Source organism: Mustela lutreola, chromosome 2, assembly GCF_030435805.1.
Source record: "Mustela lutreola isolate mMusLut2 chromosome 2, mMusLut2.pri, whole genome shotgun sequence".
NCBI classification, from domain to species: domain Eukaryota; kingdom Metazoa; phylum Chordata; class Mammalia; order Carnivora; family Mustelidae; genus Mustela; species Mustela lutreola.
Genome location: NC_081291.1, coordinates 66,645,360 through 66,670,890, shown reverse-complemented (window position 1 = coordinate 66,670,890; position 25,531 = coordinate 66,645,360). Strand labels below are relative to the sequence as shown.

Genomic DNA, 25,531 nt, shown 5'->3' with positions numbered 1-25,531 from the left:
GTCTAGCTGGACGTTCCCAGGTCACCCCCTCCCCCCCATCAATAAAAGCTGGTGGCGCTCACAAGGTGTGGTGTGTGGGCTTTCAAGTCTGGATCACTCAGTTGGTCCATCTCTGGGGGAAGGGGCCTCTGGGACTGGAGGGGGTGGTCTGTGATATTCCAGGGACCGAGCTCTCACCACTGTCTTCCATGGAGGGGTTTGTTTCTTGCTGGTCCTTCCTGCCCAAGGGGACAGACAACCCTCATACTCAGTGTAAGTGTGGGGGACATGGAAAGAGAGGTGCTGGGGCTCTAGTTCCCCCCAAACACACATGCACACGCATGTGCGCACACACACACATGCCCTTTATAGGGATTTTCTGACATTCCGGTAAAGAGACCATAGGAATTAGTCTTTTAACTTTTATAAAAAACCCTCAGCCCAGGGCCAGGCCAGAGGGCGGAGGGCTGCAGTGTTTTTCCTAACGGAACTGAGGAGAGCTCCAGGGACAGGGCCAGCTCCTGGGACCCCAGAGAAGCAGCAGCACAGATGGGATGCTAGAGCTGAAGGCAGGGCGGGGCCTCTAGCTCCAAGTGAGAGGTTGGGAGCAGCCACAGCAGCCCTGTTCCTGGATGAGGACAGAGGGCCCAGCCTGCTTGAGGCAGCCCCCATCAGAACCCCCAAACCTAGTCCTGGAGAGACACCTTCACAAAGAGGGTGGCAGACGGGTGCTGGTCTCCATTCTTAGACAAGAGATGGACATGGCGGTATCCTGGCAGGGGATGGGCAGGAAAGAGAACACAGAGAGTTCCCATGACTCAGTGAGGCATCTTCGAGAGGCTTCCACGGCCCCAGCCCAAGGTATCAGGCCCTGCCTCCTCCACCTTGCCGTCCCCTCCCCTCAACAAACACTCACCTTGCTTGAGACTGCCCAAGGGGATGGTGCTCTGACCAATGAAGTCGTTCTTGGAGGATGCGTCATAATCCTCCACCACAAAGCGCACGAGGGCAAGCTCAGGCACGACCACCTCAAACTCAAACTCTGTGTCCCACCACGGGTTGAAACCTAGGAGTGCAAACAGCACGTCAAGAGCAGGGACGCCAGCTCTAGGGGTCAGGCCCCACCCAGGCCCGGCAAGTACCGTTATTGGTGACTACAGCCGTCTGGCGGCTGGCCATGTCCCGGCCCACGCCGTGGATCTCCACCGTCACCTTGGGGTCCACAATTGAATTCTTATTCTTGTTGACTTTTGGCAACTGCTGCCCGGAGATTACCTGAGCAGAGGCAAGGGACAGAGGAGGGCTCAGGAGTAGCAGTGGGGAGGAGGGAGGCCCCTGGGCTCCCGTCCTGTGGGTGGCTGGCCATACCCTGACAGTGAGCCGCTTCCAGGTCCACCAGGGCCCCTGAGTCAGGGCACGTGAGTTAAAGGTAGAGTTCGGATCTCGCAGGAAGGCGGGCTTCAGCACATACCCGCAGGCCCCGTTGTCCTGGAAGCGGCCCTGGTATACATCCATCTCTGGGCCAGGTGTTTGGAAATTCAGGGCCACTGTAGGCAGACAAAGCAGTCACGGGCTGTGGGCTGGAAGTGGGGGCCCTAGAGCCCGGCCTATTCAGGGTACACGGAGGACTTAGGGCCACACAGTGAGGCAGAAGCGGGGTCTGGCATCCCTTCAGTGCCTCCTGTCCTCCCATCCCCATCACTGACCCACACGAGCCTCACATTCCACTTCCGGTGTCGGAATTCAAAGGGCTAATGGGCTAACCAGGTGATGTCAGACCCTGACTTACTGGCGTGGGAATATGTCCAAACCAAGACTACCAGCTCCTGTGTCTGGCCCCTGCGGGGTCCCCAAAGGCACCTGACCCCTGGCCCTCTGGACTGAAACCCTCACCCTGGCCTCCTCAGCCCCTGCCAGCCCATACCGATCTGGCAGCCCCCGTTCCACATCTCCACAGGGCTGTAGTTGGAGGAGTCCGTTCTCCACCCAGCAGGGTAGATTCTGCTCAGGTGATTGACATTGTGGCGCACTAAGCTGTTTCCTGAAAAGGTTGGGGGTGGTCAGAAGCGCAGGCCTCCTAGGGAGCACCCCCCCCCGCCCTGCCCCCATCTGGTAACAGCAGGGAGTGCCCCGTTCAGAGTCATGGAGCCAGGCTTGGCCCCGCCAGTCCGAATACTGAGACAGCCAGCCAGCACCCTGAGGGTGCCGGGCTGGGGCTCACCTGACTCTTGAAGCAGCCGGAGGGCGCGGTTCTCGGAGAAGGACACCATCTCATAGAAAGCCTGCCCTGGGGTGCCAGGGCTGGAGAAGCCCCCAAAGTGGACACTCTTGCAGTAAATGACCATATCGGAGAGCTCCTTCACTAGCCTGAGCTTGTCCTCCTGGGGGCCATGGGGAGGCCCAGGTTAGATTCAGAGGATGGGGCAGATGGGCACTGAGAGAGCCAGAAACCCAGACGCAGAGAGACAGAGAGGGAGACAGACAGAGAGAGGGGTGCAGAGGGTCTGAGTGGCAGCCACAGAGAACTGAGACAAGGCAAACATCCCATGATGGGGGAAGGCCCCAGGGCTGCCCCCTCCCCCACAGCTCCCCCTCGAACCCTGGGCTTGCGCTGCACACGGCTCCTCACGGCTTCGTCCTCCATCTCAGCAGCCTCGTCCTCATCAGACACGACAGTGGCTTCAGGGCCACCCTCCCCGCCAGGGGGCAGGAGCCCCCCAAGCTTCTTCCCCTTCAGCAAGATCTTCCCCTTCAGTTGCTAAGAAGGGAGGAGCCACTCGTTAAGACCCAAGGGCCTCCCAGCCAGTCCCCTTGCTCTCTCGTCTGGGTACCCCCATGCCCACTGCGAACCTCAGGGGAAGGCAGACTGGTGGTGACCCCGTCCAGGGGCCGGTCCAACAGCATGGGGCCCAGGATGGTGCGCAGGTGTCGCGCCATCACACGCTGCTGCTCCAGGCTGCAGTGATTCTCCAGGGACAGGATGACGGGGTAGGGGGACGCCTGGAGGCCCGAGGGCAGGTTAGGAGTGGAAGGACCTCGGCTACCACGTCCCTCCTCACCCGCCAGGGGCGCGCGCAACCTTGAAGGCGTAGTCCCGGATGGCCCTGAGCACGTCGCAGAGAAGGATCTTGGAGGTGAACGTGTAGCCGTGGTAGATGACCGGCTCCTGGTTGGGGCCGTCCCAGCAGTCGAGCTCCAGGCAGCGGCAGCCTTTGCACAGCGCCCTGCGGGTAGGCGTGGCGGCTAGGCCCTCCGTCCCCGCCCCCAGGCGCCAGGCCCCGCCCCCAGGCCGCCCGGACCCCGCCCCTGCCCCCTCCCCGGTCCCCACCGGATGTAGGCTTCAGTGCTGCTGGGCCCTGTGAGCTGGTCTTCCAGCAAGTAGGTGTTGTGCGAGGAGGACATCAGGTAGTGGCTGAGCGGCTGGCCCATGTCCTGGTAGACCCGCCGGTGTGCCAGGCTGAAGGCGCTGCCGTCGGCAGACAGCAGGTACATGAGGAAGCCATCCTTGGTCATCTGCCGCTGCGCCTTGGCTGCGAAGGAGGACGCCAGTGCCCGTGAGAGCCCTTCGGGCCAGGCCAGCCACCTTCAGGAGACCTTCAGGGCGCCACCGCTCTGGGAGGGGAGCCCCCTGCTGTCCATGTCTCCCTGTCCTGAGCTGTTATCTCTCGGAGGCGGTGAGTGTGAGTCAACCATCAGCCTGTGACTACCCCAGAGTGGAGCCCTGTCTTCTCCTTGATCCCCCACACTGTGAGGCCCCCTGAAACCGGGGCCTCATCTCCTCCTCTAGGCCTCCAGACTGAAGCCCCTCCAAGACAGGGCCCCGTCCGTCCATCTCAAAGCCCCGCCCAGGGCGGAAGCAGGAAAAGGGTTTGCTTTCCCAGCCTCCTCTCTATTTCTGGAGGAGGAGTCCGCAAAACCCTCTGGAGAAGCAACCAAGAGGGGGCTAGTGATGCTGGAGCCCCGTCTCCCATCTGCTTACTTTCATGGGGCAAGCAGATACTGACCAGGGTGCCCCTCTATTCCCTTGAGCTCCCTACCCTCGGGCTGTAGTCTCTCCAGGGGTCTCCCAGCCCGGTGTGGCCCCAGAGACTGCAGGCCACAGGCTGTAGCCAGGCTCTCACCAGTCTCACTGGGCTCATAGCGCTCAATGAGGGAGAGGGCCAGTGCAGGCCCTGCCGCCTCCTCCCGCTGCTGGTGCTGCAGGAACGTCACCAGCTGATCCACCGACAGCGTTTCCCTGGAGCCTGCCGCCTCCGCGAAGGTGCGGTCAATCTCCTCCCGCTGGGTCAGCATCTTGTAGAAAGCCTCAATCTCATCATCCTCCAGGGAGTCCGTCTGGGAGTGGTCACATTCCTGCCAGGTCGGGTGGGCAGGGCTCAAAGTGTGTTCCCCACTAGGGTCCCGGGACCCATGGCCACACAGACCCAGCCCTCACTCCCTGCCTCACCCTGAAGATCTTCCGGGCATAGCTGTCATCCACCTGGATGTTGAGCTCCTTCAGGAAGTTCTGCAGCTCCTTGAAGCTCATCTTGTTGTCCTTGTTTTTGTCAGCTTTTCGCAAGCAGGAGTGAATCCAGCTGGGCAAGAATTAAGGAAAGAACCCAGGAGCCGTGATATGCCCAAAGTCCCAGCTGTAGCTGGGTTTCAAGCCCAGGGTCCACTCCTGGGCCCAGATGGACTGAGATCACCTACAGACAAAGCTCCCTTCGGGCCTGCCATACTGCACACCAGCATTCCAGAGACAAGACCCAATGGCCTCTTAGGAGGAAATGTTATATCCTATTAAGGGGGCTTTTTCCTATTTACTGGCTTCAAACCTTTTCACATTAAAAAAAAAAAAATTATTTTCTCACTGGGAAAGCATTCACTATAGATAGCTTACCAAATGTAGAAAAGTAAACAAACAAATCCCCCGTGGTCCGGTCAACATTTCAAGATATGTCCTTCTGATTTTCAACACATAAGTTAGCCAACCTGACTAAGCACCTGAGGCTTATTTTTACAAAAAACAGCAAACTTGAAGCCACAAATCAGAAGGGGAGTGTCTCACAAGCAAAAACAAAGCCTGCATCACATCCTCACAATGGGGGCTCTTAACCCCACTTCTCCATTATCTCTGGCCTCTCCCCTCTCAGACTTGACCTGGAGAAGTCAAGAAAAAGGACCTCCACAGTACATTCCAGAGAAATTAAAGAACAAAGACAATGAAAATAGTTTTTTAAAAACGACAACAGGTTTTTAGAAGAAGTCACAAAGGAAACAACATAATTGATGCCATGTAAACTTTAAATAATTCTGAGGGTCAAATAAAGAAAAAATAAAGCCATCCAGAAAACACGATGATGACCCTAATAACTAAATGAGAAAAGGCCATAGACTGACCTTTTGCAAACATTCTCGGTTATCAAAGACATTAACAATTTGCAAATGAGATGCAGTTCCTTAAACTCTAAGATCAGCACTTGAAAAGTCTATTATCCAGTGCAGGTAGGGGTGAGGTGACATGGACACTCCCATCTACCACTTGGATAAAGGAAATTGTTCAACCCTTGGGAACATAATGCAAAGACAGAGCTAAAGCTCGAAACCATTACATCATTGGCCTCATCAATTCCACTTCTAGGAATCTACTGGTAAGGAAATACTCCTGAATACCGAAAGCATTTAGGAACATAGTTCTTTGCAATGTTACTTATAGTAGTGAAAGACTGAAAATAAATGTTCAATACTAAAAGAACAGATCACTAACTTAGAGGGCATCAACTGCATATTACACAGTCACTACAGCTTTTACAGTAGAGGAGACTCTACTCACACAGGGAAAAAATTATGACATAATGGTACACAGAAAATAGATACAAATGTAAGATCTCCAGTATTTTTGGCAAGTGCATCATTAGGCAAATTGCAATGCAGAAAAGAAGATTGGGGGCAGAACCCAAATATTAGTAGTTTCATTGTCAGCCTTTAAAACTTCAGTCTGGGACACCTGGGTGGCTCAGGTGTTTAATTAGGTGTCCTACTGTTGGTTTTGGCTCAGGTCATGATCACAGCATCACAAGATTGAACCTTGCCTTGGGCTCAGCACTCTTAGTGGAGAGTCTGCCTGGAGATTCCCTCTCTACCTCTGCCCCTCTCTGCACACATGCACACACACACTCTCTCTCTCTCTAAAATAAATCAATAAATCTTTTTTAAAAATTAAAGAAAACTTGGGGCACCTGGGTGGCTCAGTGGGTTAAGCCTCTGCCTTCGGCTCAGGTCATGATCCCAGGACCCTGGGATTGAGCCCCACATCGGGCTCTGCTCAGCAGGGAACCTGCTTCCCTTCCTCTCTCTCTGCCTGCCTCTCTGCCTACTTGTGATCTCTCTCTGCCAAATAAATAAATAAAATCTTAAAAAAAAAATTAAAGAAAACTTCATTCTAACATAGCCATACTTTATGTATATATTCACATGAAAAAATAATTATGGCAGAATTCCAGGTTAAAAAAAAAATCAACTTCAGAGTAGTCCAGCCAAACATGAGGTCCTCATGCCAATGATTATTTAGCAGACTGGGATGGCTTTGTGATCTCAAGGGCTGGGCAACAGAACCCTCTGGAGGCACGAGACTGTTCAAGGATAAGCGGATGCTACAGAATTGGATTTTTAAGAAAGCTCAAAATTAGGCAGAGGTAGCACTGAAAAAAAAATACTTAAAAATCTACGAAACGCTGAAAAGTAGAGTAAGGAAATGAAAAGAGCTCAAAGGATGTCCCTTAAAGCAGTTGGACATACACTACCAATGAATAATCAAAAAATGAAATTAAAGTAATTCCATCAAGTAGCCTCAAAATGAATTAAAATACTTAGGAATAATTTTTTTAAATGTGTAGCTTATACTCTGAAAACTACAAAACAATGTTGTAAGAAATTAAGGAAGACCTAAATAAATGGAAAGATACCCATATTTAAGGATCACAAGATTTGATATTGTTAAATATAAGGAATACTCTCCAGATTGATCTACAGTTTCAATGCAATCTCTATCATAAAAATGCTGGCTTATCTGCAGAAATTGATCCTAAAATTCACATGGGACGTCAAGGGACCCAGAAGAGTCAAAACAATCTTGCAAAAAAAGAACAGGGGCACCTGGGTGGAGCAGTCCGTCAAGGATCCAACTCTTGATCTCAGGGTCATGAGATCAAGCCCTTGGAGTCTGCTTGAGATTCTCTCTTGCTGTCCCTCTGCCCCTCCCACTCCTGCTTACTCAGTCTCTCTCAAATAAATACATTAAAAAAAAAAATTTGGAGAACTCACACTTCCTGATATCTAAATTTACAAAGTTACAGTGACCAAACTGTTGTGTGCTGGTGCAAGGACAGACATAGATAAATGGAATAAAACTGACAGCCATGAAAATAAACCCTCTTGAGGTGCCTGGGTGGCTCAGTCAGTTAGGCGTCTGCCTTCAGCTCAGGTCACGATCCCAGGGTGTCCTGGGATCAAGCCCCTAATGGGCTCTCTGCTCAGTGGGGAGTCTGCTTCTCCCTCTCCTCTGACTTCTCTCTCACACTTATTCTCTCTCAAATAAATAAATAAAATCTTTAAAAAAGAAAAGAAAAGAAATCCTCATATTTACGGTCAATTGATTTTCAATGAGGGTGTAAAGACAAGTTCAACATGTGGTGCTGGGATAATTACCTACAGGCTAAAAAAAAATGAAGTTGAATCCCCCACATCCCACCACACACACAAATGAATTAAAAATGAAGCAAAGATCTAAATGTAATAGCTAAAATTATAGAACCTTTAGAAGAAAATAGTAAGAGTAAACATAAGTGATCTGGGGTTAAGCAAAGCCTTCTTAGATAGAACACCAAAAATCACAAGCCACAAAAGCAAAAAGCAGATGAATTAGACTTCACCGAAACTAAAAATTCATGCTTCAAATACCATCAAGAGAAGAAACCCCACACAATAGGAGAAATTATTTACAAAGCATAATTATGACAGGCCTTGTACCTAGTATACATAAACAACTCTTACAACTCAATAATAAAAAAACAAATAACCCGGGTAAAAACTGCACCACGGATGTGAATAGACATTTCTCCAGAGAAGATACAGGAAAAGCAATAAAAAACCAAGGCTCAATATCATTAATCATTAGGGAAATGCAAATCAAAACCATGATAAGATACCAATCAAACCCCAAACCAAACCAAACCAAAAAAACCCCCCAAAAAACGTAGAACAAGTGTGTTGAGGACTTGAAGAAATTGGAAGCCTGGAGCATTGTGGGAGTAGAAAGTAGGTCGGATGCTGCGGAAAATAATATGGCGTGCCTCCAAAAACTTAAAGTAGAATTACCCTGTGATCCAGCAACTCTGCTTCTGGGCTATAGACCCCAAAAGAATTGAAAGCAGGGTCTCAGAGAGATGTTTGTGTAGCCATGCTCACAACAGCATTATTCACAACAGAAAGAGGTGGAAGCAACAGAAAAAAGATAGAAGCATGCCCACCAGTGGATGAATGAAAAAACAATATATGGTGTATGTGGACAGTGGAATATTATTATTTCACCTTAGAATGGGAATTCGGACATGGGCTACCACACAGATGAACCTTGAGGACATTTATGCTAAGTGAAATAAGCCACTTGCAAAAAGACAAATACTGTATGATTCTACTTGTCTGAAGTCCCTAGGGTGGTCAAATTCAGAGAGACAGTAGGCAGAATTGTGGCTGTGAGGGGTCAGGGCTGGGGTGTGGCGACTGGAGGTGGGAGAATGAGAAGTTATTTAATGGGGAGAGAATTTCAGTTTTACAAGATGAGAAGGGTTGCATCTTACACTAACAATGTGAATGTACTCAACACAATTAAAATGGTTAAAGATGGTAAATCTTATGTTATGTAGATTTTACAAGTAAAGATTTTTAAAAAATAAATCCATTTTAAAAAGAGCTTAACAGGGGTACCTGGCTGGTTGAGTGGGTAGAGAGTGCAACTTTTTTTTTTTTAAGAGTTTTAATTTATTTATTTTAGAGACAGAGAAAGAGCATGTGAGAGCAGGGGGAGGGGCAGAGGTAAAAGAGAGAGAGGAGATCTCCAGCAGATTCTGCACTAAGCATAGAGCCTGATGTGAGGCTTAATCTCATGACGCTAAGATCATGACCTGAGCCAAAACCAAGAGTGAGACACTTAACTGACTGAGCACCCAGGTGCCCCCAAGCATTCAACTCTTGATCATAGGGTTGTAAGTTCAAGCCCCATGTTGGCTGTAGAGATTACTTAAAAACAAAATCTTAAAAAAAAATAAAAATAAAAAGTGGGCAAAGGATCTGATAGGTATTTCTACAAATGACCGATAAACACCTGTAAAGACGAATGCCTGGGTGGCTCAGTCATTAAATGTCTGCCTTCAACTCAGGTCATGATCTCAGGGTCCTGGGATTGTGCCACACACCTGGCTCCCTGCTCAGCGGGAAGCCTGCTTCTCCCTCTCACATTCCCCCTGCTTGTGTTCCCTCTCTCAAATAAATAAATAAAATCTTAAAAAAACAAAAAACAAAAAACACATGTAAAGACTGCTGACACCATTAGCTGTCAAAGAGATACAAGTTGAGACCACAATGAGATACAACTTCACACCTACAAGGGTGGTTAGGATAGAAAAGTAGTAATGATAGTAACTAGCCTTAGCAAAGATGTGACAAACTGGACCCTCATATATTCCTGGTGGGAATGTCAATTTCCTTGTTGGAAAACTAGAAGTCACTCAAAAGGTTAAACATACATGCAGTTACCATAAGGCTTGTAAATTCTAGGTATGTACTACACAAAACTTCTGCACAAGTGTTCATAGCAGCATTAATTCATAAAAGCTCCAGAGTGAAAACCCCACCATCCATCAACCACTGGCTGCGTAAATAAAATGTGGAACAACCACACCATGGACTATTATTCAGCCATAAGAAGGAATGGGGTACTGATCGACACTACAACATGGATTCACGTGAAAAACAAGCTCCATGAAAGAAGCCAGTCACAAAAGACTATGATTCCATTTATATGAGATGTCCAGAAAAAGGCAAACATAAAGAGCCAGAAAGAAGATTAGTGATTGCCTAGGGCTGGAGGATTATGGGGAAATGAGGCCTGACTGCTCATGGGTACAGGGTTCCTTTTAAGGTGATGAAAGTGTTGTAAAATTACTTACAACCCTGTGAACATACTAAACAGCATTGACGTGTACACTTTAAGCAGGCGAATCACATGGTATGTGTATTATATGCCAATAAAACTGTCGTTAAAATAAAGGAACTGAAGCTGGTTCCACCCTAATCCTCTGTACCAGAAGTCTGACCACTTTGAACCACAGGCTAGTGTGCTATTGTGCATCCAGATGTAGAAGTGAATTTGTTTTAAGCCTATAGGCTGACCTGCACATGAGGCCCTGGAAAATTTGACCATTCCCCAAAGAATGGCACAGGGGGTACCTTGGTCTTCCAAATTCCCAGACGGAAATATGTAGTAACTCCAAGAAACAGTCAAACACTCAAGACTCCGTCTCACATGGAAACTGCTGCCATTAGCAGGACTCTGTGCTGGTTAAGGGGGGAGAAGAAGGGACAGCAGGGGCTGCACTGAGTAGACCAGAGGTACCTCCTCTGCTTCCCTTTATGTAAGAACTGAACTGTGCTGCCCCGAAATTAATATGTGGGAGCGCTGCCCCCCAATATGAAGACATCTGGGGATGAGTCATGGGGGGCTTATATAAGGTCATGTAATTCATAATAGAATTACTGCGCTTATAAGAGGAGACACCAAAGAGCTTGCCTGTCACTCTCTCTGCCATGGGAGGACACTGTGAGCTGGCAACCACTCACGAGCCAGGATGAGAGCTCTCGCCAGAACCCAACCACACTGGCACCCAGACCTCAGGTCTCCAGCCTCCAGAACTGTAAGAAGATCCATGTCTGTCGTGTAAGCCACCCACCCAGCCTCTGTTATGTCAGTATGATGGCCCAGGCTCAATATCTTCCATAACCAGGCTGCCCTGGCCATGACCACGGCCAGGATCCACAGGCTAGGCCAGGACCCACCACCACCAGAAGGATACTGCTGCAGCTTCTGCCTCTGGTCCATGGAGCCCGAGTGATGGATGATCTTGCGCAGACCCTGTACCCAGTGCTGGGCCTCCGCCGGCGATGGTGCAATGAGGTCTAGTGTGTTGCGCTGGTCCTTGAAGACCACGGAGAAGCAACGGTCCTCGGGCACATCCCGGGCGAACTTCTCCATGCCCTCTGTGCGGTGCCCCTTCCGCACCTCCTGAATGTCCTCAATGGAGACTGCAAGAAGGGGATAGGTGGCAAAGAGAGTTGCGAGGCCTGTCCCCACCCCTGGTGTGGCCAAAGCACAGCATGGGTACCCAGAGCCAGGGCTGGAGCTCAGGCCTGGATCCAGAGACAAGGAGTGGGGTGGCAGGACGGACAAGGGGAACACAAGGGAGGAAGGAGGACAGAGACTGAGGTGGAGGAGGAATGTGAGACACAGCTGTGATGGGTAGGAGAAATACGGGGAGGGGGGTGGGGAACAGCGGGAAAGACTGACGCTAGAGAAGGGCACCTGGGACCCCAGACCCTACTGTTTCCAGATGGAGGGAGGAGGGCCCCTGAGAGAGTACTCAGGCAGGGCAGGGCTTTTAGAGATGGGGAGAGATCATTCTGGAGCTTGGGGCCTGTGACAGATAGGATACATACCCTCCAGATCATACGTGACTTTGGGCCTTTGGGGCATCTTCCCTGCAGGCCCCTCCCCTGACCCTGCAGGAGCCTGGAGCCACACTCAGGCAGCCCTGGCCCTGGGGTGTGGGGCCACAGGGAGAAGTGTGTATGCTGCAGCACAGACCTGACCTTGGCCTGTGTGTGTCTGTGTGTGTCCTGATCAGGGAACCCCTTGGTAGGAAGAGTGCGAGAAGGCTCTTGCCCTCTAGGACTCAAGTGGTGGCCCTTAAGGATCTGAGAGAGTCCATCATTCTGCCCTTAGGAACTGAGGGGAGAACCCTCCTCTCACATCCAAGCCTTCCAAGCTTCAGGGAGCAGCAAGACTGCCGCCTGCCCACCACCAACCTCCCGACCTCAGGGTGCCCTTCCTGGCCTGGCTGGGAGCCAGTCCCCCCAGCTGGGCTCATGCTAAGCTGCTCAGCCTCAAGGTCCAGTCTCCGCCCCTGCCCCACCTATGTCCTGAGCCATCTCTCTGTCCTGGGTCCTAGCCCAGCTCCAGCTGCCAAGCTCTCCTATGCCTGTCTGCACCCCAAGTGCCCAGAAGCCTCCTATGTACCTGCAAGCCCCAGGTGAAGGGATGTGCCCAGCCTGGGCAGCAGGCTCCGAGAGTGGGGCACGTGAGCCCCAGGCAATCTGGGGTGCAGGGGATGTCCCTGCTTAATGCCTGCTAGGCCCAGACTAGCTGCTGCAGCCCTGGGCTGGGAGTGGAAACAGGAAACCGGAGCCAGGCAGCTCCCAGGCTGCCAGCACCCCCACCGCACCAGAGAAAGAGTCCAGACACCCGCACTGCTGATAATGCCTGGAAGCCAGAATGGAGGGACAGGAGCAGCAGCAGGATCAGGGAAAACTTAGGGAGGAGGGAGCAGAGAGAACTGGGGCGCTGTTCCCCTCCTCCCTCACCTGGCCTCAGGCTCCCCGGGGGGAGAGAGCATTTGGGGACAAGGGTCTCACTGCTCCACCAGAGAAGGGCATCAGCCAACAGGTATGCTCAGCCCCAAAGCCAGCTCGGTGTCACTCTGAGCACATCCCGCCGCACCCATCCCCTCAGCAGCCCCTCTGGTGAGGTCAGGCTGCTCACTCATGCCCCTTCCTCGTTCTTGCCCCTGCACCTTGGCTCATGTGAGTCTCCATCCTGGAAGGCCCCTCCTGCCCTTGTGCCCACAGTCCTCCTAGTATGAGGGGCTCATCTCTCCAGCTCAGGTCCCCTACTCCTCCTGTCTCTGCCCCCATGCCAGCCGCCACCCAGTGCCAGGCACACAACGGGGAACCAGGCATATGTAGTGGCTGGTGGAGGGGGTGACTCTCAGGAATCCCCAGAGCTCAGAGAGTGAGATTCCCTTTCCCACCGTGCCGCACCCCCACCAGTGTCTAACAGGAAGCCCCATATCAGGGCAGAGACCCATGAAGGAGCCTGGCTGGGGCCACCAACAGACAGAGCCGAGGTCTGGGTCACTCCCAGGCTGTGTGACTGACTCGTATTCGGGTGGCTTTTGGAGAGAACTTCAGGCTCTGTCCACTTTAACCCTACCCTGCCTGGCTCAGAAACCTTCCATGGCCCACAGCCCCAAAGCCCCAGCCCAGCTCTCCCTATCAAACCCTGATCCTGTCCTGCCTCACCTCTGACCCTGCCACAGGCAACACAGCCAGTAGACAATACTTTCTCAGGTTTCTGCCCAGTGTCCTGAGGCCCAGTGAACCCTTCCTGGGCACCTCCCATCCTCCTGTCCCTTCTCCCATCTGGAGCTTGTCACCTGTGTCTGGTTGCCCTCCCCAGTGGGCTGCCCCTGCCCCTGCCCCTTCTCCCCCTCTCCCCACCACGGCCGAGGGGGGGGGGGTCTGGGTTGGGTGAAATTCAGGTACCAGATCTTTCCACATTGTCCAATACAATAGCCGCCAGCCACACATGGCTATTTAAATACAAAGCAGCTACAATTCAGTACAATTAAGAATTCAGTTCCTTAGTCACACTAGGCACATCTCAAGGGCTCAATGGCTACAGGTAGCTAGAGGCACCCATATTGGACAGCATAGATATAGAACATTTCTTTCTTTCTTTTTTTTTTTTTTTAAAGATTTTATTTATTTATTTGACAGACATCACAAGTAGGCAGAGAGGCAGGCAGAGAGAGAGGAGGAAGCAGGCTTCCTGCTGAGCAGAGAGCCCGATGCAGGACTCGATCCCAGGACCGTGGGATCATGACCTGAGCTGAAGGCAGAGGCTATAACCCACTGAGCCACCCAGGCGCCCCAATATAGAACATTTCTATTATCAAAGAAAGTTCTTTTGGGTAGCATTGGTCTAAAATATTCACACTAGGGTGCCCAGGTAGCTCAGTAGATTAAGCCTCTGCCTTTGGCTCAGGTCATGATCTCAGGGTCCTGGGATGGAGTCCCATATCAGGCTCTCTGCTCAGCAGGGAGCCTGCTTCCCCCTCCCCCCTCTGCCAGCCTCTCTGCCTACTTATGATCTCTCTCTGTCAAATAAATAAATAAAATCTTTAAAAAAATAAATAAAATATTCTCAGTAAAGATGCAGTGGGCACTTCTCATTTTACAGAATTTTTTTTAAAGATTTTATTTATTTATTTGACAGACAGAGATCACAGGTAGGCAGAGAGGCAGGCAGAGAGAGAGTAAGGGGAAGCAGGCTCCCTGCTGAGCAGAGAGCCCAATTCGGGGCTCGATCCCACAACCCTGGGCTCGATCCCACAACCCTGGGATCACGACCTGAGCCCAAGGCAGAGGCTTTAACCCACTGAGCCACCCAGGCACCCCTCATTTTACAGAATCTTTAGGGCATTCTGTGTTAAAGGCAGGTAACCAGCACAGCTTCTTTCTCTGGGAGGACTCTGGAGGCGCTCTCCATTTGCAGGGCCTTTTCCAAAGCTTCCAGAAAATCCTCAGACCCAACACCCTCCAGGGAGCTGCCCAGCTAAGGCCTCTCTCCACTCTACTCTACCTCTTTGCTATGGCCCCAGTCCCAGGAAGGCACTGCCTTCTGCAGCCCCACCTCACATCCTGGCCACTGATACCCGGAAGGGCCTTATCTGCCCCGGACTTTGGGCTTGGCTTTTGGCCTCACTACACCTGGAGTCCTAATCCACCCAACTTCCCTCCTTCTCACATGGGTCTGGGTGGATACCCTGTGTGTTCAGACAACATGGTCCAGCAACCTCCCTACTCCTGAGCCTGGCTTTCCCACCTGTGGTCACAGTTATGTATCCCTACCCTCAAAAGGCTTTAGCCTCTCCATCTCTGGTCCTCCATGACTGCCCTCTCCGGCCCAGACTAGGCCTCAATAGTCCCTTTGGTGATTTAAAGAACTCTTCTCCCCCATCCTTGCCAGCTTGCCAGCTTTAGTTTCCCTGTATTTGGTCCTGGTTGTGTGACCAACCTGGGCACCAACAGGCCAGGCCTGGGTGTCCCCATTTGTGGTCCTGGTCCAGGATTGACCTCCCCACCCCCATCCCCTGCCCCAACCAGCATCCAATTCCCCACACAAGCACAGGGTCCATACTCTGCCCACCCCCTCCACCTGCAGCCATGAGACACTCACACAGCTGGGACTCTGGGGTCCGCATGACCTTGCGCGACTCCTGCCAGATGGTCTTGCAGTCTTCCTGCAACTTGTAGAAACGTTCTCGCCGCCATGAGTTGGACTTCACCTTCAGGAGCTGGCTGCCCTTTAGCAGTGCCTGTAGGTCCTCATCATCCTGTAGGCCTAGAGGGTTACAGCTGGTGAGTTGCCACTTCCTCTGGCATCCCTGCTGTCTCAGGCCCCATGCTAACTACTCCCACCTCTGGGCCCTCTTGGAGAAGGGTCCCATTTCTCACCATCCTCCGCTCATGGTTCCTTCTCCCACCTTCACCCATGCGCCAACCTGATCCTGGAGCCCTGCCTCCTCCAAGAAGTCATCTCTGACTGCCAGCCAAGGCCATGCAAACCTTAGGACACCCACCCACTCACTTGTGACCTGTCATCCACAGCTGAATGGAGAAGGCGAAGCAGCTAATTCAAGAACACCTGAGAAATGCCTGAGAAATGGCCTGACTTTGGAAAACAAAACGTGCCCCTCCTCGTCATACTTAGGGGTCAGAGTGATCTGAAGGAAGCCGGGACCAAAGTAACAGGCCAAGCAGGAACAAAAAGGTTCTAGAGTTGTAGTTCTTGGAGTCAAGGTTATGGTTGCTGTAGGACCCTTGTGCCCATCCCTGTCACCCTCACCCCTGCTGCTCCCCTATCCTGACCTCCACCTACTTGAGTAGGTCTCTGATCCTTGCCCCCAGAAGAGACAGATAAGCCCACTGTGGCCCAAGTTTGGCCTCTGGGATGCCCCTGGCTCTCCCCGCCTACCCCATCTCTGAGTGTCCTGGATCTGGGACTCTCAGGGAATAATAGCCCCAAAGCACAGTGCAGCCTTCCTAGCAGCTGAGGCAGGACCCAGCGGCCCAGGGCCCTAAGCAAGGATCAGACCCTAGCTGCAAGGCCTCTCCTGCTCAGCTATCTTCAGAGTCCCGGGCTGGCCTCCACAGCATGGGCTCCCAAAGATACAATGCCCTTTGCCCTAACAGGTCCAAGCAAGAGGTACCAAAGGGGCACTAGGCCTGGCGCCCCAGGCACCCTCATCCCCTCATTCCCCAAACAGAGTCTGTATGAACTGTGATCAAGGAGAGACAACTCCCCATCTCAATGATTCATCAATATAATACAGAGATAGATGCATCTAGATCCATATCTATCCACGGAGCCAGATCAGTCCAGCAGCCATCTCTGCTCAGAGCTGGTTGGCCATCTCACCTCACTCTATCCCCAGAACTAAAACTATGTGGCCCTTCAGCAATCCTTATCCTTCTGCTCCAGCAGAGCGGTGGCATTGGGGACCATGTGGGTCCAATCGGAGGGGCCTGTGACGAGGTCTATAAGCTTTTCTTTTCTGAGCCCAGATCCACAGTCCGACAGGATCTCCCCACTCCCCAACCCCACCAGCCTGGCCCACACACCCACAAGACAAAGGAAACCTTTTGGACCGCTTCCCCCAGGCCTCAGCCACCTATACCCTCTCTATCCCTCCCCAGTCTCCTGCCACCACTAGGGACAGAGCCCAGTGCTAAACCCACACACACCCCCTCATGGCTTTAGGCAGCTCTCCTCCCCCTGCCTCTGTTCCCCCATCAGCCCTGGGTGAGAACAGCATCAGAAGAAGCATCTGTGTGGGTCTCCTCAGAGGTGACAGTGTGATGTGCCTTCTTCTTTTTTTGTTCCAAGTTTCTGCACACTTCTGGGAGACCCCTCTGTCTTAGTATGAGCAGCCTCCCTTCAACCCCAGGGGAGGTTCAGTGGAGCTGAGAAGGGCTATAGGATGTCCTATACTGCTGGCTGTGTCTGGGGCACTTGGAACAAAAGGAAGGGAGTTCCCAGATACCAGAAGGGAGTCCCTCAGCCTCTGCTGGGGCATTCCATTGTCCTTTCTGAGGCTGAAGTATAATCGGCAGGGCATCTCCTCACCCTGGCCTGCCCCTGGCCCCCAAAGCTGGGCACTCATTAGGACAAGCCATGGCCAACAACACAGATGGTAATGGGGGAGGAGGTTGGAAAGTGGAAGGTGAGCCCCACCCTCCGGTTCTGGAAAACACCGTGGGGAGATGACATGTTCATCCTGTCCTGGAGCCAGGCTGTGGCCTTGTCTACGGTCAGGCAGAGATAAGTCCTCTGTTTGCCGACATGGTTTCCGGAACACGGACCTCAGCCCCAAGGTGGGCCTTGATAATAGCCACTGCCTTCTGGGCCATTAGAGGACCTGGGCAGGCACCCTCACCTCTGAATCTCATTGACAGCTGGCCCTTTTATTTCTGAGGCTTCTGGTGTGGAGTCCTGTCCCTGTACTGATGCATAATGGAGACAAATTGGGTCTGTACCCCACAGCCACACAAAGCTACACAGTTACACACTGCCACACTCAACACACAGTGCCAAAACATCATCACTATGATAATCATAGCAGCTACCATCACATTCATGGCCAATACTTGAATAAGATACCATTCTTAGCACATGTATTTAATCCCCCCAACAACCTGAGGAGGAAAGCACTATCATTACTCCCATTTTACAGATGAGGAAACTGAGGCTCAAGGAAGTTACACTGTGGAGTCAGGACTCCAAAGCCTGCCCAAGGGTTAGTGCTAGGAAACATCACCTTATGCAAGTCCCCGCTCAGGCACACTGAGTAATGTCAGAAAATCCACATAACACATACTGTAACACAGAACCAGTCACCCGGGTCACCCACTGTTGATCTGTCACCCTCAGTCAGTCATGGCACTGAGCATCACACTGGACCACACAAGGTCACACCAGTGCCACAATGTCACACACTTGGTCACACAGTGTTACCAATCATCATTGCTGCCAGTGGCCCCACGTACCACATGAGGGACAGAATCACCACTAGGCTATCACACTTGGCATTCACACTTACACAGCATCACATTGGATCACAGTCTCAGAAAATCATCTCATTGGGTTACACAGTCATACCAGTTACACACTGAGCCACATAAACAGGAGGGGTGAGGGGTGGTAAGGGGTGGGGGGCTTTGGAGTGGCTCAGGTAGATGAGAAGTAACCAGTCCCCCGCGCCCCGCCCCCCGAAAACACTCCACATGCCACCCCTGCAAACACAGAAGTACTCACAGAAGTACTAAACTGGTCCAACCAAAGGATCAAAGGAACATAGTCTACATCCTGCCCTAGCTGCCTTCTCAGCAGAGCTCCGTGCTCCCTGCGGTCCTTACCCAGCCTCTGCCCATTGAGCGCTGCCACCTTGAGGCTCTGCTCCTGCAGGTAGAGCTCTCTGGAGCGGCTCCTGCTCGGGAATCCTAGGCATTGCATGACGCTCCCCACTGCCTCTGGGACACCGAGCCTGACCCGGGCAGCGCAGCCTCTAGAAAGCCCGGGCAGTGGGGGCGGAACTACAGCCCTGGAGTGAAGCACAGCGGCGCCCGGGCGTGGAGGGGCGGAGTCAGAGCCCAGAAGGAGGGGCCAGCTCGGAGGGGCGGAGTCTCGGCCCTAGAGGCGGGGCGTGAGAGAAATCAGGGCTAAAAGGGGCGGAGGCAGACCCCAGGAGACGTGGCCAGTCCGGGAGGGGGAGGACCTTTGTTCCTGGGGGGTGCGGCAAGGGCGGACTCCAGGATAGGAGAGGAGGAGCCAAAACCCAAGAGGCGGAGTGGGACAAATCTGTAACCCAGGAAGCTAATCAGTGGCGAAAGCCAGAACCCAGAAAGCGGATAGGGGACGGAGCCACAGCCACAGAGGTTGGGGTGGGTGGCGGGGGAAAGACGCACGGTCTGGGAGGCGAAGTGCAAGCAAAGCCTCACTCAGGAAGCCGACCCGGGACGGAGCTAAGGCCCAGAGGGCGAGCCGAGGAAGGGCCCCGCGATGAAAACTCGGGGTTCGGGCAGGGAGGGGCGGAACCTCAGCTTTGGAGTTGGTGTCCCACCAGGGGGCGGTGTCCACCGGGGACGGGGCCCAAGTCGCGAATTCGAGACACCTGCTGGGGGCCGGGCGGAGGACGAAGCTTGAGTGAGATTGAGCAGAGGAGGGGAGATCGGGTAGCGGCGGCCTGGGTGGTCAAGTCTGTAAGGACGGGATGGGGCGGGGTCAGACGGAGCCGGGGATGAAGCCTGGGGCAGACCACCAAGCCCGTCAAATATTTTACTTCAATTACTCGACGAATTCATTGTAATTCAGCAGGCTGTTGCCTCACAGGCAGACTTGTTTCCTTCTCACAGTTTCTCCACCCGAGTGGGGTAATCTCCAAGGTTCCAAATGCGAATGGAATTCTTGAAAAAAAGGCTGATCTTAAAATGAGTCCATTAACGCAGGCTTGCTTTTATGAATAGATGAGAACTACTGCAACTTTATACAAAACTGTGCTGCCAGTGTGCTCGGGAACAGTGGGACCTTTCATGTAAGTTACAACTTCTCTTTCATGCACCCAGCCCCTACTGTGTGCCAAGGTCAGGACACCACCCAGAGGCCTGACTCAGCCCTCTCTTTCACTCTCTGCCTCTGAATAGTTCCTCCACTCGCTTTACTGCTGCCCCAGTCACCAGCACTGGCAGTGAGTCACCGGCAAAGCCAGTCATTAGCACGGCCAAGCAAAGCAACACTAACAATAAACTGGAGTGACTTGGGTCGTGCGGCAGAGAATAAATCAAGAGAACGTGTGTTAGTGTAGATGAGCTGAAATATGGGCACAAGCAAGTTGTTCCTCATGTGGAGGGGGAGGAGGCAGAGGGTAAGGCGAACCTGTTTTAGAGAAATCACACAAGGGTTCTCATCCAGAAGATCAAGGACCGCCCCCACCACAGCCCCACACCAAAGATCTATGGATAGAATCACATCTCAATATAATTTGCTTCCTTTGAGTTCTTATGTATTTTATTCAATGTATTTAAAAACATGACCCTGGGATGCCTGGATGGCTTAGTCTGTTAAGTGTCTGCTTTTGGCTCAGGTCACAATCTCAGGGTCCCAGGATCCCACCTGGAATCATCTGGCTTCCTGCTGAGCAGGAAGCCTGCTTCTCCCTCTCCCTCTGCCCCTCCCCCTGCTTCTGTGCACACACTCTCTCTCATGCTCTCTCTCAAAATAAAAATAAATAAAATCTAAAAACAAAACAAAATAAAATAAAAACATGACCCCAAGGAGGGGCCCACAGGCTTCATCTGACTGCCAAAGTGACCAATGGTACAAAATGTTAAGATCAGTGTAGATCAGTGTGTGTCTGTGGGGTATGGGCCTGGAACCTCAGGCACAGTTTGGAAACATAATTGAGGTGATAAGGGGCTGGCCTCCCCAGCTTGCTATGATGGCTCTGGAACCATTATCTCTTGGGGATACTGGCTCTTTTGCTAACCCAGAGTTCCTATGCCAATCTGTGCTTTCTCTTCACGACGTCTCCTGTAAACTGCGTGTTGCTATGCCATGGGGGGACAAAAAGGGCCCAGAGAGGCAAAGAGATGTGCTCTGGGTCAAAACATTTATAAATAGAGGCCAAATGAGGACTGGAGCCCGGGCCTCCTGGGGCCAAGATGAGCCCCTCCCACAGCCTGCCTTCCACTTTTACAAATGCTAGTTTTGACAGTGGGGCAGGGTGGATTCGGGGCAGATAGAGTTAGTGAAGGTGGACCTGTTCTGCAAGGGGAGGGCCTGTAATGTAGTGTCCTTTGGGGTATATGTGGAGACCTGCTGGTGAGGCCAGTGCTGGTCTGGCTAGAACAGAGACAGCAAAGGTAGTGGAGTAGGGGAAGGAAGCCAGGAGACTGGAGCATCAGTCTGAGGGCTTTCCAGAGACACCAGAATGAGCCCCTCGGTTCTTGAGCCCTGTTCTGGGCACATTTTTCCTAGCAAGGGACTCCCTTACAGTGCCCCCCTCATCTCCCAAGAACGAACAGGGTATGATCCCTTGAGGGTGGGCCTCCTGCAGCAACACAGCCGCTACCAAGCGCTAGGCACTGTTCCCATTGCCTTATATGTGTGACAGCATTCAGTCCTCACAGCAAGCCTATGACATCAGTAGTGTTCTTGTCCCTTATTTCACTGAGGAAACTGAGGCACCAAGAAATCAAGGGATTTGTCCGAGATGAAAAAGTCAAGGCTTAGGAGCACCTGGGTGGCTCAATGGGTTAAGCCTCTGCCTTCGGCTCAGGTCATGATCTCAGGGTCCTGGGATCGGGCTCCCTAGGGAGCCTGCTTCCCCCTCTCTCTGTGCCTGCCTCTCTGCTTACTTGTGATCTCTCTGTCTCTGTCAAATAAATAAATAAAATATTAAAAAAAAAAAAAAGAAAAAGAAAAGAAAAAGTCAAGGCTTGAATTCAATTCGCCTCTAGAACCCATGCCTGTAGACTACACTGCATCTGGGGTGAGGACGTAAAGGACAGCTCATATCCAGGGAGGCTCTGTGGCAGACTGCCAACCGCCCAAGCCACATGTTCGGTGCCATAGGGCCCCAAATCTGAAAGGGGTACAGACTCCAATGTGCAGTGTGGACACCCTGGAATGGCACAGGGCAGGGTATAGTGACCACCTCTTCCTGCCATCAACTCCCCTTGCCAGGCTCTTGCTTCCTGATCTGGTTTGCAGGAGGGACCGAGGCAATTAAGGGAGGTGATTCTGGGTGATGACCTTGAAGTGGCAGGGTCTGCAGATTGCAGTGTCCCTGACGGTCCCTCAGGAGAGGCTGGACAGAGTGAGGCATGTGGGAGGCATATCTCAAAGAGAATGGGCCAAACCCACGCTACAGTGCCTCCACATAGCTTCCTCTCCAGGGAAGACACCAGGGGAGAAAGACCGGACAAAGGCACAGACGCCCGAGGATGGAGCCCATTCCAACATGAGCTGTGGTCAGAGGCGACCAGAAAGGGCTTTTAGGAGATCTGAGGGTGAGACAGACCCAGAAGAGGTGGCACTCTGCAGGACAGACAGCAGTGACTAAGGGACGATGAGAGAGAAAGCAGAGGTCTCCACTGTGGTCCTCTGAGCCATCCAGACTCCCTTCCTGCCAGTTTGGCAGGAGCACTAAGGACACCTCTGGTCTGAGAAGAGGAAGCACTGGAAGGGGCAGGAGTCCCATGACCCAGATGGATGAGGTTACCTTGAGGAGCCCAGGCCAGTGGTGGGAGGGTCACAGCTCTGGGCCCTGAATAAGATCTCTCTGGGCCATGGACACTAGGAAACGTAAGACAGACCAGGGGCTGGCTGAAAGAAACATCTCCTATTCCCCTGAATTCCAGGGGGTCTCTAGTGGGCAGCTGGAGGTGTCTGCCTTTCTCTTTTCTATTATCTTCATGTATGGCTTGGATGGATAAGGGGTGGGCACTAAGTCTCCAACCCCAGGGATCCTAGAAAACAGGGAGATAGGGTTAGGCAGTGAGTGTATGGCCTAAGGGGCAGGGTTTGATGAACTGGCAGATGATCTCAGAAATCAGGACAAGGCACCCTTAAAAGTGAGTGAGTCCCCAGGCTAGAGCAGAGAGATGCCAGACCAGGTTGGGGGGCCTGACCTGCCAGAAGACCTCCAGGCTCTGCAGTGGGAAGCTGCTCTTTCTCCTGGAGGGACAGCAATGCGGCAAAGACTGTTCCCCGGTGGGTCAGAGGGACAGAACTCGGCTGGACAAAGGGTGGAGCTGCAGGCAGTTCGAAGTGATACTCAGCCGATCCGCCAGGAGAGTGCGCAAACGGGAGGATCCGGCTGCTGCTTGCAGCTTGGGCATCGCTGACTCCGAGTTCTGCGCGGAGCAGTCGAAGCTGCCCAGCCCGACCTCAGCCAACCTTGCGCACCTCATCTCCTACCCACCCCCCACCCCCCCGCCACACCCACGCGGACTGACGCGGTCCAGGCACGCCTGGACTTTGGGGAGCCTCTCCAGCCGGGCCGGGACGGTGTGGGGGAGAACTTGGTTATTCGTGGATGCTAGTTCCGTCCCTCCTTGGCCCTTCGGTGCACGGTGGACCATGGAGCCCAGGCTTCTGAGACCAGAAGAAGGCAGAATCCTTGAGGCGGGGTCTGGGGGTCGGGGGTCGCCTTTCCAGAAGTCTTCAGAGCCGCACCCCCACCCCAACCACCACCTCGGGCCAGATCTGGGGGACAAGCCTGGAGACGCCCAAGGTCTTGCCTGGCAGTCCCACCCCGAGAGTCCTGTGCCGAGATTTCCCCTAGTGCAACAAAGGAGCTGAGAGGCGGGCCCGGGGCGGGACGGAGGGCGGCCGAAGGAACTGGGGTCCCCGGCCCAGGGCAGCGAACGGCTTCTCGCGGGGTCGGCCCATGCAGGGTCCGCCCGCACGCCAGCCGGGAACTCACCGTGCAGGGTCAGGAAGTCCCGGCCCGAGTCCATGCCCGACGGGCGGCGCAGCGGGAGGGGGCGCCGCGGGACACACGTGCGCGGCGACTGCGCCCGCAGCCTCGGGTCCGAGCGGAGTGTGGTGGAGGGACCCGAAGGGACTCCGGTGGGAGGAGACCGGAGGTGGGCCGGGGAAACCGCCCCGCCCCCCGGGCCCGCCAACGCGCGCCTCTCCCCGCCCCCTCTTGGGGATCGCGGAGGGCAGAAGGGGGGCCAGCAGCCCGGCCAACCCCTGCCGGGGCTAGTGGGCGCGCCTCGGCCAGAAATAGCCGGATTCCTCCCGCTTCCTCTGCCGCCGCCACCCACAGGCCGTGGGCCCTGTCATTACAGCGGGAGGCCCGGCCCCACGCCCTACTTGTGGGCGCCTCTCCGGGTTTGGGGTGCCGCTGGAAAAAATCTTCCCCGAATGGCGTCATTCGGGGAAGGGACAGCGTAACTTCCGACGCCCAGCCGCGGTGCTGCGAAAGGGAGCCTGGGCGTCCTGGCGTCCACCCGCGGCTCCCCGGATCTCTGCTTTTTCTGCAAAATGGGTGCACGGGCATGGGTTAGGAGGTCCTTAGAGAGGTATGCCTAAATCTTGTCCGGAGGATGGTCCTCTCCTCTCTTGATGAGAAGTCTCCAATACCAGGAGTGCCTTTGGTGAGGGCTGGGGCGCAGGCAGGGAAAGCTTACAGCGATTGGGTGCAGGGAACTCACCTTTTAGACTAACCCCTGGTGATCTGTACAGCAGAGTGGTGGGACAGGACCTAAGGGCGGGTTACATTTCTAAGGTTTCTTCTTTGGGTGGCCTCCCAAGGGGCTGTCGGAACGAAGGGCCCCTAGGACCCTCCATGGAACGCCCCCTCCTTGCTCCCCCTCAACTCTTGCAACCCAGATACCCCCTTTATAGGGTACCCATATATGCCCAGGGAAAGTCCAGGAATCCTGCTGCCCACCACCCTTTGGGAAAGTCCCTTGGAGAGCCCCTAGAAGGCCTCCCAGGATGAAGGGTGCTGGGCCCATCAGTGAATTGCCCAGATTTCCTGAGGGCTGATAAAGCCATTGTGAGAGTCTGGTAGAAGTCAGTTGGACCCCTTGCTCACCTTAACCCCTCCTCTTTCCTGTACAACCAGGCCTTGAATACCTCAGGTAAGGATGTAAGCCACAGGGTGGTCTTCCTATTCTGAGTGTAAAGTTTTTTCCGGCGAGATAAACACAACACCAGGCAAAGTGGGTGCAAGGCAAGATTTATTAAAAACGCTCTCCGGCGAAGTTTCAGAGCTCAGGAGAAGGGGAGCCAGGAAAGTTGCGCCGGGAAGAGGTGGGCACCCTCGGGCAAGGTTCAGCCACTCTGGAAAGCAGAGTGGCGGAAGTCGGCCCAAGGCAGGGAGGAGGTGGCTTTTAAGGGGTCTCGGAGGAAGCTCAGGGGTCTTTTGGAAGTTTCCCTTATTTGGATATCCCGCCTGCTCATCGGGATCCCATTGGTCCATGGGAGCCTGGGGCGGGGGTCTCAGATTCCTGCTTGGGCCTTTGTTCTCCTGTCCGAGCTCAGGTCTTATGGCGGGAACTTTTGCCATCTTTAGTAGCCCTTCCTGCCAGCCCAACACTGAGGGTCGAGACTGGGTCAGGACTTTGGGACATCGGAGAGCCCACTCCCTCCCTATGCCTCTCCTCCACATAGAGGGTCTAGCATTCATTCTGGTGGGCCTGTCCCTCAGTAAGAGTGCCCCTGGTCCCTGCAGACCTGTCAGAGCCCTCCTTGGTTACCCTTCCAGTCAGGGATAAGCAAATCCACACTGGCAGGCCTGACTTTCGAGTCCTGGGGGGCGGGGTGGGGGGGCGGGGGACACGGGTGATGCGGGGAGGGTGAATGAGGGGGTTCTTACTCTGCTCT

At 53.4% G+C, this 25,531-nt stretch overlaps 1 protein-coding gene across 2 annotated transcripts; it reads right to left on the bottom strand.

The window, feature by feature from the left end:
• Window positions 1-387: 387 nt before the first annotated feature.
• PLCD1 (phospholipase C delta 1) lies at window positions 388-23,802 on the bottom strand. Of its 2 annotated transcripts, none has more exons than XM_059162098.1 (15): window positions 23,619-23,802; window positions 15,311-15,475; window positions 11,091-11,319; window positions 4,427-4,556; window positions 4,101-4,332; window positions 3,308-3,509; window positions 3,059-3,203; window positions 2,830-2,979; window positions 2,579-2,737; window positions 2,201-2,360; window positions 1,904-2,020; window positions 1,348-1,526; window positions 1,122-1,254; window positions 896-1,045; window positions 388-751 (listed from the first exon to the last, which is right to left on the bottom strand). In XM_059162098.1, the coding sequence occupies exons 1-15, from the start codon at window positions 23,650-23,652 to the stop codon at window positions 666-668; spliced, it is 2,271 nt and encodes a 756-aa protein (XP_059018081.1). In that variant the 5' UTR covers window positions 23,653-23,802; the 3' UTR covers window positions 388-665. The 2 variants fall into 2 exon arrangements, with proteins under 2 accessions (XP_059018081.1, XP_059018079.1); XM_059162096.1 differs by lacking the exon at window positions 23,619-23,802 and adding an exon at window positions 18,550-18,705.
• Window positions 23,803-25,531: the final 1,729 nt, after the last annotated feature.

Excerpts from the sequence above, each read along its gene's own strand:
- PLCD1 (XM_059162096.1), bottom strand. The coding sequence starts at position 18,646 with ATGCAATGCCTAGGATTCCCGAGCAGGAGCCGCTCCAGAGAGCTCTAC. Across the intron at positions 2,980-3,058 it reads TCCGGGACTACGCCTTCAAG|GCGTCCCCCTACCCCGTCAT; the intron begins GTTGCGCGCGCC and ends TCGGGCCTCCAG. Across the intron at positions 752-895 it reads CTTGGGCAGTCTCAAGCAAG|GATACCGCCATGTCCATCTC; the intron begins GTGAGTGTTTGT and ends ATCCCCTGCCAG.